This window comes from Equus asinus, chromosome 8 (genome assembly GCF_041296235.1).
Source record: "Equus asinus isolate D_3611 breed Donkey chromosome 8, EquAss-T2T_v2, whole genome shotgun sequence".
NCBI classification, from domain to species: Eukaryota; Metazoa; Chordata; class Mammalia; order Perissodactyla; family Equidae; genus Equus; species Equus asinus.
In genome coordinates, this window is record NC_091797.1 from 31720269 (window position 1) to 31732389 (window position 12121).

General features: G+C 45.0%; 1 protein-coding gene across 1 annotated transcript; it reads left to right on the plus strand.

The window, feature by feature from the left end:
• Nucleotides 1-624: 624 nt before the first annotated feature.
• Nucleotides 625-8603, plus strand: LOC106830298 (HLA class II histocompatibility antigen, DQ beta 1 chain-like). The gene is made up of 6 exons (XM_044776362.2): nucleotides 625-965; nucleotides 2439-2708; nucleotides 6243-6524; nucleotides 7002-7112; nucleotides 7603-7626; nucleotides 8225-8603. The coding sequence occupies exons 1-6, from the start codon at nucleotides 857-859 to the stop codon at nucleotides 8236-8238; spliced, it is 810 nt and encodes a 269-aa protein (XP_044632297.2). The 5' UTR covers nucleotides 625-856; the 3' UTR covers nucleotides 8239-8603.
• The last annotated feature ends 3518 nt before the right edge of the window (nucleotides 8604-12121 follow it).

Genomic DNA, 12121 nt, shown 5'->3' on the forward strand with positions numbered 1-12121 from the left:
CAACTTTTCAAATACTTCCTTCAAAGAGCACGAATGCAATAGATTCTTGCATAATGAAAAATCTGTTACCAGCAGGGCTGGGTGTAGATGTTTTTTGCTTGTTTTCTTCCTCCACATATTAACCTGATACTCCCAACAGTTACACATGGCCTCTGAGGAATATCTTGCAACATTAAACAAGTCATGTTACACTTATGTTTGTACATGTGAAGATGTAGGTATAAAATGCATGAAGCATGATCCACATTTTACAAAGAGAAGCCTGAGGCAAAAAGAGGTTCAGTCATTTGTTGACCCTCATAAAGCCCCTTAGTGTAGAACTGCAGCTCCAAACCATTTCCTTCTAACTCTGCTCCTCCCACCACAACTTAAGGCTCCTCACAGTGTCCAAGATAATAGGAATGAACATCTCTGGGACAATAATATTTTCTCCTCTGAAATTTGATCCCCATTTATTTTCCCCTGCAAAAAAAATCCCAAGTACAATAGGTTTTAAATAAATATCACAAAGAGGTCTACTCTTGAATCATTTTTTTTTTTTCTGGTTCTTTAATCCCCTAAGACATTCAATCTTCAGATCTTCTACAACTGAGAGAGAATCTTCACCTCCAATGTTCATCCAGTGCAGTTCGCTGGAGAAACAGTGACGGGGTGGATTGAGAACCTTCATAAAAAATGTCTGCCCAGAGACAGATGAGGTCCTTCAGCTCCCGTGCTGATTGGTTCCTTTCCTAGGGACTCTCCAATCATATTGTGCATGGAAGCTTCACAGGTCTTTATTCTCTGAAGTGGATACCTCAGATCCATCAGGTGCGAGCTGTGTTGCCTACCATTACTTCTTCTTCTGTTCTAAATTATGTCTGGGAAGATGGCTCTGCAGATGCCCAGAGGCCTTTGGACAGCAGCTGTGATGGTGACGCTGGTGGTGCTGAGCATCCCGGTGGCTGAAGGCAGAGACTCTCCAAGTAAGTGCAGGGCAGCTGCTCTCCAGATCCACCACTCTGGGGAACAGGCTCTGAGGGACGCTTGGGCTGGGGTGTGGGGGTTATTATGATCTCAGAATACAGTATTTAGTCACCCTTTCCCTCTCTTTGGGAAAGAGAGCTATGTTACATTCTCATTTCCACCTTCTAATGATGAGCTGAGGATGGTCCCCATCCCACAAGCTGAAGCCTGGGGATGTTATAATGGGGAGGACACAAAGTGAGCATCTACCACTAGTGCCAGGACCAAGTGAGCATGGGGTTATTTTTGAAGATATGAATTTCTCCAAAGAAGATGCAGCAGGATTTGTCACTTCAGGGTCTGGACTAAATACTATGGGATTCTGGATTGCGGAAATGTAGGGCTGCAGCGGTCTCTGTAGTCTTTTATTTGAGGAAAAGGACTCTACACTCCTGACTCTGAGTGGAGGGCTGGTAGAGGCAAATTCTTGGTATTTGAATGAAGCTGACAAGGTGACCACAGACAGGGAGTCTTAACTTCAAGTTTCACTGATTTATGGTCAAATAGTGACTTGAATGAGATTCATGGCTTGAGTTGATGGTGTGCTAGATTTAGGAGAAAGGAGAATGTGAAGAAGGAAAATAATACAGATTGAGAAACCATTCACTTCAGACAGATTAGTATCTTTATATAAATTCTCTCTGAATCTCCCTAACCGCCCCTCCCCTCCCAGTCCCACGTGTAGGTATTATGATTTCCTTTTATACAATTATACTTAGGATATAGATAGTTTGTCAAGTAATCTGCCCAAGCTGGTAATTGGCGCAGTTTAATTGGAATCCAATTTATCCAATTTGAACATCTGTGCTCTTTCTATGAATAAAATGCCCCTTTCTAGGACTGGGGAGGTGTCATCTCTTCTAACCACACAGGAATGACGAACCTCACACTGTGGTGGGGTGGGGTAGGGTGGCAGAAACTCAGTGTAAATCCAGGCTTGAGAAGGGAGGCACTTTGCCCAGGGACCAAAAAAACATGCTTGTCAGGACGAGGACAAGCTTAATTCTAGACTGTTCTTGTCATTCCCTTTAGCTCTTGTGCTTATGTGGATACTTGTTTGTCTCTGAGGAATTCTATGGAAAATGGGATTTCATGTGAGAACCTCCTGATTCCTCCTAACCCGACTGCCCTCTGTACTCAGTTCTCTGGTCCCAGGGCTTGCCCTTAGAGACAGGGCTTTCCTTTCCTCATAGGAAGACGATTCTGGAAGCCCTCAGCCTGGGGTGGGGGGTCCGCAGGGAGAGCAGGCCTCTGGGCTGGGGCCAGGTTCAGATCAGGAGGCGCAGGGCCGGGTTGGGCGGGAACCAGAGGTCGCGGCCTTGCTTTAGGTTTATCCGACTCAACTGCCTGCGACCCAGAACGCGGCCGGCACAGCGGCTGCTGCGTTGGGCTGCGGGGCTGTGGCCTGACTGACGGGCGGTGATTCCCCGCAGAGGATTTCGTGATCCAGCTTAAGGGCCTGTGCTACTTCACCAACGGGACGGAGCGGGTGCGGCACGTGACCAGATACATCTACAACCGGGAGGAGTGGGTGCGCTTCGACAGCGACGTGGGGGAGTACCGGGCGCTGACTGAGGCGGGGCGGCCGGACGCCGAGTACTGGAACGGGCAGAAGGACGTCCTGGAGCAGACGCGGGCCGAGCTGGACACGGTGTGCAGACACAACTACCAGGCGGAGGCCCTCACGACCTTGCAGCGCCGAGGTGAGCGCCCGGCGCCCGCCCTCTGCGGGGCCACCCTTGGCCCGTCCACCTCCGCGCGGGGAGGGCGGGGCGGCCTCTGGGGCCGGAGCCCGGGGCCCACGGAGGGGACAGGGAGGCGGGGGCGTCCCGCGGCGGAGGGGCGGGGCCGAGGGCAGCATGGGGGACCGAGGTCAGCTGCGCTGGAACGTTCCCCCAGAGGCGGACCAGGCCTCCCAGTGTGGCCTCACTCTCTCCTCTCTTGTTTCCACTAATTCTGCGCATCCCCGCCTGCTGCTCGCGGTGTGTGCGCTTCCTGGTTCCTCACGCTCGTCTGAGCAGAGCCCTGTGCAGAGCGCCCTCCCTCCTCCCCGCCCGCAGCCGTGCTGTGGGGTCTCCCCGTGTGTCCGTGTGTCCGTAGTGCAGAGCTCCTGGGGCTGCGAAGCTTGAGGGTCTTGGCCTGGTGGAGATGGGGCTGGTTCACAGCTGAGCCAGGGCACCTTGCACTCGTGGTTGTACAGTCGTGACATAATATATTTTGACGTTTTGCTTACGAATTATTATTCATCTTAATTGTTTCCTTAAATGGCTATCATTAGTCCTGGACTCCTTGAGGTAGGGAACTATCTTAATCATCCCTGTATATCTAGGACCCGACACGTTGAGTGACACAGTGTGAGCTCAATAAACTTTGTGAAATTAATGAATAAATGTACTCAGCTGTCCCTCCACTTAGGCTCAAAAGAAAACAGGTTAGTAGAGCCTTAAAAACTGACTTTATTGCTTATTCTTTACTATTTTGCCTAGTGCTTTAAAATAAACTTTTATTGATTTTGATCTAATAATTTAGAATTTGTAAATACAAAGTCTGAGGAAAAAATATTTGCTAAAAATAGGAACAACACTTAAATGATGTAAGGCAGAATTTTAATTCCTTAGAAAAGCTCAACAAATAGCGCAATAGAAAGAGCTGAAGTTTTGGAATACATAATTTGATACTATTACATTATTGAATAAAAATTGTTTCAGGTTTCTTTTGGTCTGGACCCTGCCTATCCTCCCCCCTCCGCCGCACCCCTCCCTCAATATTATCATCCACTTCAGGGGTAGACGTTTTGAAAGTTAATCACAATCATTTAATGAGCACTTATTTCTAGACAATTACCTTAGGAAACACTGTCTATATTTCTCCATTTAATTTCACAACTACTTTATGTGTTAGGGATTAGCATCACCACTTTAATATGCTAATAGTGGTACATAATAAACACTTAAAGTGATCAGTCCACAGTTATTCACCAGGTCCTGAAGCCTCCCCAAATACACAGCAGTCATGTTCTCTACTACCCGTATATAGAGTCTAATGGAAGCAAAGCCTCATTAAAGCCTGTTATGACCAGAAGCAGCAATAGGAGTCTGTTCTTGCCTATTTTCAACGTTGGTGTGACAAAAATGATACTTTCAGGGAATTGAGAATTCAGTGATTAATCCTAGTCTGACCACAGTGTTACCTATGCACGTTCACGTCACTTTTAGCTGACTTTACACTCTCTTGCCTTCTGACCCACGTCCTAATGCCGCCAAGTACTTATATTTTTGCTCTTTCAGTTCTTTTTTCATAAAAACGTTTCTCATGTTTTTCCCTTTAATTTGCGCCCTCTATTTTTACTCCCAATCTGTTTAAGATTAGCAAATTTTATAAATCCATATGTTCATATAGCTGACCATGATTTCAGTCAGATTCCAGGAAGGTGAACCTGAACAACACTTAAAGTCCACACTGAAAGCATGATTCCTTCCAGATGATGGCTCATAGGTGCCCTTTAATCAGGGTGCAGAGTCTGTCCACTGACCTCAGCAAGTCCCAGTTACACTTTCATGTTTACATTACATCCTCAGTAACCCAGGCCAACCTCTGCAAGAATCTCAGAATATTTTCTATAGAGAACATTCATGATAATAATGTCTGACTTCAGAACAAGGAAGTAATTCTTAATAGCAAGGGGATGGAGTAGGGTAGGCAGCTAGTAATTAAACTTGAATGTTAAAAGAAAATTAGGAAAAAAATGAAATTGAGAGAATGTAATATATTAGCAAATAAATAAAACACATAAAATGTTTACTCTAGTTTCTCACTAAAGGAATAAGAGAGATACAATAAAATGGCTGGAGAGGTAAAGGAGAAGATGTGTAAAATAGGTAGAAAAAGGTGTGTTGTATTTGACCTTGAGTAGCAATCTGAGAAGATAAAGGAATCAAGGCATGGGCAAATGTGGTGTTTATCAGTGCTGTTTGTTTTCAAGATTCCCTTTCTTTCTTTCTTTTTTTTTTTTTTGAGGAGGATTAGCCCTGAGCTAACTTCTGCCAATCCTCCTCTTTTGCTGAGGAAGACTGGCCCTGAGCTAACATCCATGCCCATCTTCCTCTACTTTATATGTGGGATGCCTACCACAGCATGGCTTGCCAGGCGGTGCCATGTCCGCACCCGGGATCTGAACCAGTGAACCCTGGGCCACCGAAGCGGTGCGTGCACACTTAACCGCTGCACCACTGGGCTGGCCCCAAGATTCCCTTTCTTTTCCTTCCAAAATCATGCACTTTTGAAATAAGGTTCATTTTTTTTTTGCCTCTGTTACTACATTGCGAGTTCTGTAAGGGCGGGGACCATGGTCTGTTGTTTACCTTTGGAGTCCCAGTGCTTGTCAGATTTGTGTTTGTTGAATGAGTCAATAAGTGAATCAACGAATGAATAAAATACAGGTGGCATATATGATGCGGAGATGGAAGTTCATGTATTTATGAATACACATGTTTGTGGGGAGTTCTCCATAGAATAGCACCTGAGCGAAGGTCAGGTTAAAAGCTGAGAGATGCTTTGTTGATCAGCAGCTTGTAAGAAGTGCTCTTGCTCTCAAATTTTGTTAGTATTACAGGCTGAGAATTATGGAATGTACCCTGTTTGAGAAGCACTGCTTTGTAGGAAGGGTGTCATGGTCACTGTGTTCTGACTTTTTTGGACATAGAAATGTCTATAAATTCTTAATTCTCGGTCAATGTTACTATTCTTGGGGCCGTGACTTGTGCCGATGGTGTCCTGGCCAGCAGGAGAGAGTCAAAGCTGCTGTATTTTCTCTGCTATGAGGAGCACTGGGACTAACAGAAAACAGTGTCACTGCCCTAGAGTAAGTCAGTGGAGCTAATCCTGACGATAACCATCAACAGGTGTGGGGAAAGAAGTCCAGGTTTATTATTTTCATTTTTTAAAAATTCTGTGAATAGTGGCCTGTATAGAATTGCAATTTATCACTTTTAAGTGGTTCATTTTTATCAATTAGTAAACAGAATACCTCCCATGGGATGAATACTATCATTTGTTGAGACTCTGAAAACTAAATGACTAATGTGTTTATTCAGCTAGTAAAGTGGCCACGCTCAGGTCCTAATCCAAGACTTGGACTCTAGGGATCTTTCCACTCTGGTGCAAAGGACTCTCCCCATGGGGAGACTTGTATGGTCTCACATCTCACTATGTCTTTGTCTGTCGGTTATTTCCCTCAGTGAAACCTACAGTGACCATCTCCCCATCCAGAACAGAGGCTCTAAACCACCACAACCTGCTGGTCTGCTCCGTGACAGATTTCTATCCGGGCCAGATCAAAGTTCGGTGGTTCCGGAATGACCAGGAGGAGACAGCCGGTGTTGTGTCCACCCCCCTTATTAGGAATGGGGACTGGACCTTCCAGATCCTCGTGATGCTGGAAATGACTCCCCAGCGAGGAGATGTCTACACATGCCACGTGGAGCACCCCAGCCTCCAGAGCCCTATCACAGTGGAGTGGCGTAAGGGGCAGTTTGTTTCCTTTCACCGTGGGCCCCACAAGACAGAGCACAGAGCTTCCTCTGGCCCATCCCCGTCCCTTATCCGTGGTGTCATTACTGAGCTGGAAATTGCAGGAGACTAGAGTACCTCTAGTTTCATTGTCTTTCTAGATAATAGAGAGATCACACTACACACTGTCTCCCTAGACCTCAGCCCTAATAGCTCTGAAGGATTGACTATTGTGGCTGGTGACTAGGATCCTGGGGTCTAAGATTATAGATGTGTTCCTGAGGAGCAGGGATCTGCTTCCCTCTCTCACCTTGGACCCACTGTGTCCAGGGATTGGTGGGTCCTTTCCTCTCCTAGGGGTGGTCAGAATGGAGAGCTAGGTTCCCCTGGCACCTCCTCCTCCTGTACCTCAGACTGGACTTCAGACTGCCCAAAGAGATACTGTGTGATGGGGGAAGAAATACTGACACTCCGGCTCTGCTCCCCAGGGGTGCAGTCTGAATCTGCCCAGAGCAAGATGCTGAGTGGCATCGGGGGCTTCGTGCTGGGGCTGATCTTCCTCGGGCTGGGCCTTATCATCCATCACAGGAGCAAGAAGGGTAAGGCGCTGTGGGGAAACAGGGAAGATGAGCTGTGACTGAGACCCTCTGTTCAGGGGTCCTCTGCCTCTAGATATTCGGGGAGGCCTCTTCCTCCTGACCCTGAAGGAAGGAGGCTGGGCTGGTGGTGGGAGGAGATGGAACAACCTAGGGGGAGACGTTGGAACCTGATTTTACTGGTTGAAACGTTGCCCTACCACAGAGGCGACTGGTGGAGTGTGTTCTAGGACTTCCTTCCAGTTCATCATGTCTCAGTGCCTCTTTTCTGAAAGCTTCCTCCTTTAAGAGTCAGAGCATGGGCTTCCCTTCCTTCTAGGGACAGTTTCATTCATTTTGGGGCATTTTAGCTTAGGGCAGTTCAGACCTTATGGTCGATGGGTAGGGAGGAAATGAATTTCCAATGAAGTTGCATATCTCATTTCCCTGTGGAGGGAGTGAGGGACAGGCTGTTGGTGTAATGAGACCTTTCTCTGTATCACTTTCTTTGTAGGACCTCGTGGGCCTTCGCCAGCAGGTACTATTTCTGCTCGGATTCAGTGGGGGGTGTGGGGACAGGTAAAAGAGGGACTGGCTTGAGGTGAGTGTATCTGGGCAAAATGGTTTTAATTCATCGCCTGTCCTCAGCTACTGGGATCAAGCTTAGAGGAGAATTTTACCCAGTTTCTGTAGGAATCTCCAGAAGTTGTTTCTAGAACCAGGCCATAGCTTTGGTGGCATCTTTCTGTGAAACTTGGAGTCAGAGCCATGTCTTGGTTGTTAGACACCAGGATGATGCCCACTTTGTGCCACTTAGTGGTGGGTGGTGATTGTGTGCATTTATAAGTGCCTGAAAGAAGCTGCTAGTGGTGGAACAAAAGTGAATTATCATCTAATTTGCTAAAAAGAGTGAAGTCTTTATATTCCCCTAAAGGATAACAGCTGCCCCCACACATCTCTGTGGAGCTGAAGTAGCGTGTCCTCTTTAGCTGATTTCACTTTTACACAGATACTATGGGACAATATGTTTTAGATCTCAGCTTTCTCTGTCTGATGCTGCAGGGCCCCAAGAAGAGGGGAGAGGGAATGTCCTGCAGGATGCCATGTGCTGATCACACTCTCTCTCTCTTTTACAGGGCTGCTGGACTGACACCTGAGGGTACTTGGACAGGGATTGGTTTTTGCTCTTCTGTAATGCCTGCCTGTCCTTGCTCAGAATTCCCAGCCGCCTGTGACAGCCTGTCCCCCTCTGAGGTCAGAGTCCTACAGTGACTCTGATGCATTCTTCAGGTCACGTCCTGTGACCTCTGCCCTGAGGATCTGGCTGCAACACTACTTCCTGCAGTGAGCCCAGAGCTCTGCCTGTGCGGTTGCTTCCAGCAGCGTCTACTTGGTTCCCAACGGTTTCTTCTGATCCATTCTTCTCCTACAGGCTGTTCACGAGAAGCACATTGAAGCCATTTACCTGACTATAGAGCTTTTATCATAATTAAACATGATTCTGAGTTATCTGTACCCTGAGCTTTCTTAACTTGGTGGAGGCAGTAAACCACTACAGAATCAAAGGAACATATTTTGTTCCTTGAAGAGAAACTAGAGGGATCTTGGGATGCCACGTGAGGGTGAGCAGAGGAGATGGAAAATCAAATCGGTATCACATCCTTCATGGCTCTTTAGTATTAACGTTCAGTGCAATGGCCTTACAATTGATACTAAGCAACGGGCTCACTCTGCTTGCTGCAGTCTGAACCAATTAATCACAATGAGTTAGAGATCGACAAAGGAAGTTTAATTAGATTAGCCAGCTAATTGGAAGATGGGTCACTAATGTCTCAAAAACCCATCTTCAAGGATTACAGAATCTTGAGTCAGTTATATAGGGAAAATGGGCAGTAAGGAGGGGGTGTAGAAATGTACATGATGGACTCCAGGATCTCTTATTGTTCTTTTCTCTTGTCAATGATGAAGAATATTCTATAGGTGTTCTTTCTTTCTGGAGGCCTTCTTATTCACTGGTAAAATTAATTAAAATTGTTAAGAACAAAGCTATCAGAGCACCTCAGCAGGGGTATACGCACAGGATGGGGGACAGAAAATTGTGTAGCAATTTATAGTGATCACATGCTAGAAAGATTCCAACTAAGAAAGCATTATTTAGTGTAATAAGATGGGCTCACTTATGTTCACTTACAAGATGGCCTTACTTTTTTTCACTTATAGGATGTGCCAGCCTTTCTTCCAGTTTGGTGAGTATTGTGTCTGTAAGCATGGTAGAACTACCTGGGCACAGAAATAGTGGCCCCTGGTGTTGCAGAGAACCAAACTGATGTTTCAAATGTATCTTGGCAAGTCACATTCATTGAGGTCAATTTTTTGTTTTTGAACAAGTATAACCAGCAATAAAAGTACTATTTTTTGTTCCAAATGATAGAAACCCAACTCAAGTTTACTTTGCTCATATTCCAAGGACGGCTGGGGTCAAGTACATTTCAGAAGTGATTAGATCCAGATATTCAATGAGGTCTTTTGTCTCTCTTCTCTTTCTGTTATATCTCTATCTGTGCACCTTTCCCTCTTTCCCTGTGTCTCTCTTTGTCCTTGTATATTTCTCTCATGTGTGTCTCTGTTTTTGTGTCTGTGTCTGCATCTCTGTCTCTGTCTTCCTTGTGTCCTTGTTGGTCTTTCATTGCATCTCTGCCTCTGTCTCTCATTTTTCTCTATCTGCACACTTGTTACTATTTGTCTGCATCTCTTTATCTCTCTGTGTTTCTTTTCGCATCTGTCTCTATTTTCTGCATCTCTTTTTCATCACCTCACATCTTATCTCATCTTTGTTTCTGTATATGTGTGTGTGTCTGTCTCTGTTGTGTGTTTCCAGAGTGTCTACCAACATTTGAATAATCTTAGGAAAGATTCTGATTGACCATGCACATCTCTCAAAAACATCATGTACATGAGATTCAAATAGTCAGCCTTTGTCCTCCCTCCTTATTGGGAACAGTATTTCTGGATCTTGATGCTGTAAATGACTCCCCAGTGTGAAGATGTCTACACCTGCCATGTAGAAGACCGTAGCTTCCGGAGCCCCATCACAGTGAGTGGCATAAAGGGCAGTTTGTTTCTTCATATCATAGACTCAAGGAGATGGAGGTCTCCCAAGAGGCAGAGCTCCCTCTTTTTCTAGAGTGTCTTGTTGGGGGTGCTGACTCACATCCATCCGTCTCCTTGTCTCCTTCACAGTCACCTAATGGCACAGCTGAGCAACATTATCAGAGGATAGAGCTCCTCTTGCCTGTGGATATAGTGACCTGTTGATTCCCGATGACATTCTTTTCCCAGTTATTAGGGAGGTTACTACATACTGTAGCTCCTTTGACAGGTGCTGAACACTGAGAGTTGGTCTCCATCACAGTCTCTGGGTTTTGTCGTTAAGACAAATAAGCTGGGAGCTTATCTCTGAGTTTATGGAAGCCCATGCCACTGAGGAGCAGGCATCCTCTCATCCCTGCTCTCTTACCCACCTATTGGGCCTGAAGAGCCAATGGTAGGTCCTTCCCTCTCCTTAATGAGATCAGAATAAGAACTAGACTTCCTTGGGGTCTTCCTGTCTCATAGGCTGCAATACAGGTCATCAGACACGGGCACTTATGAATGTGTGGACAAATACTGACACTCAGAATTATGCTTTCCAAGATCATAGTCTGAATCTGCCCAGAACAAGATGCTGAGTGGTCAGAGGTTTTGTGAAGATTTTGTCATCTTCCTCAAAGTGGGCATTGTCAGTCACCATAGGAGTCAAGAGGGAGTGACACTCTTGGGAAAGTGAGAAGGACTTGTGTTGAATATCCAGGGAGCCCTTGGTGTCTATATGTAGCTGTTTGCTGTTGACCCTGCTGAGACTAGAGGCAGGGCTAGAGATGGAACCAGACTCAGAGTTTAGGGAGACATTGAGATCTGATTTTTCTAGTTGAAACTTAAGCCCTATTATAATGATGAGTGGTAGAGTATATTCCAGGACATTCATGTAGTTCGATATTGTCACACTGGCCCCATGCTAGAAGATTCCTTTTTAATGAGAGGGCCAGAGTCTTCTTCCCTTCCTTCCAGGGACAGTTTCATAGAAACAACTATTTTTTAATAGCCAGATTTCATTTGGTAATCTTTAATTGGTAAGTTAATCAAAATCACAGGTACATCCTTTATAGACAAGTTTGCTAACAAAAGAAGCAGTGTCTTAGTAGGTATATACCTTGGAGAAAAGTGTATGAGGGTACCAGAGAACAGCCTACTAGTTGTGAGTATTTAGTCTTACCTTCAGTCAAATGGCAGGATTTCCTTCTTACTCATGGCTGAATAATATTCCATTGTATATATACCACATATTCTTTGTCTATTCATCCACTGACAGAAACTTAGATTATTTCCATATCTTAGCTATAGTGAATAATACTGCAATGAACATGTGAGTTCAGATGTCTCTTCAATTTCCTATTTTTATTTCCTTTGGATATATATCCAGAAGTGGGATTGCTGGATCATATGGTAGTTTTATTTTTAATTTTTGGGGAACCTCTGTACTGTTTTCCGTAGTGGCTGTACCAATTTACATTCCTGCTGACAGTCCCAAGGGTTCCCTTTTCTCTACATCCTCACCAGCACTTGCTGTCTCTTGTCTTTTTGATAACAATCATTCTAACAGGTATGAGGTGATGTCTCATGTCTTTTTATTTGCATTTGCCTGATGATTAGCCATGTTGTGCATGTTTTCATGTGCTTGTTGGCCATTAGTATGTCTTCTTTGGCCATTTGTATGTATTCAGTTCCTCTGCCCATTTTTTAATTTTATAATTTGTTGCTTTGTTCTTGAGTTTTAAGAGTTCCTTACATATTTTAGATGTAAACTTTTTGTCAGACAGATGGTTTGTGAATATTTTCTCCCATTCCGTAGGTTGCCTTTTCATTTTTTTGATTGTTTCTTTTGCTGTGAGGAAGCTTTTTAGTTTGGTATGATCCCACTTGTTTATTTTTGCTTT

Excerpts from the sequence above, each read along its gene's own strand:
- LOC106830298 (XM_044776362.2), top strand. The coding sequence starts at position 857 with ATGTCTGGGAAGATGGCTCTGCAGATGCCCAGAGGCCTTTGGACAGCA. Across the intron at positions 966-2,438 it reads TGAAGGCAGAGACTCTCCAA|AGGATTTCGTGATCCAGCTT; the intron begins GTAAGTGCAGGG and ends GATTCCCCGCAG. Across the intron at positions 7,113-7,602 it reads CCATCACAGGAGCAAGAAGG|GACCTCGTGGGCCTTCGCCA; the intron begins GTAAGGCGCTGT and ends CTTTCTTTGTAG.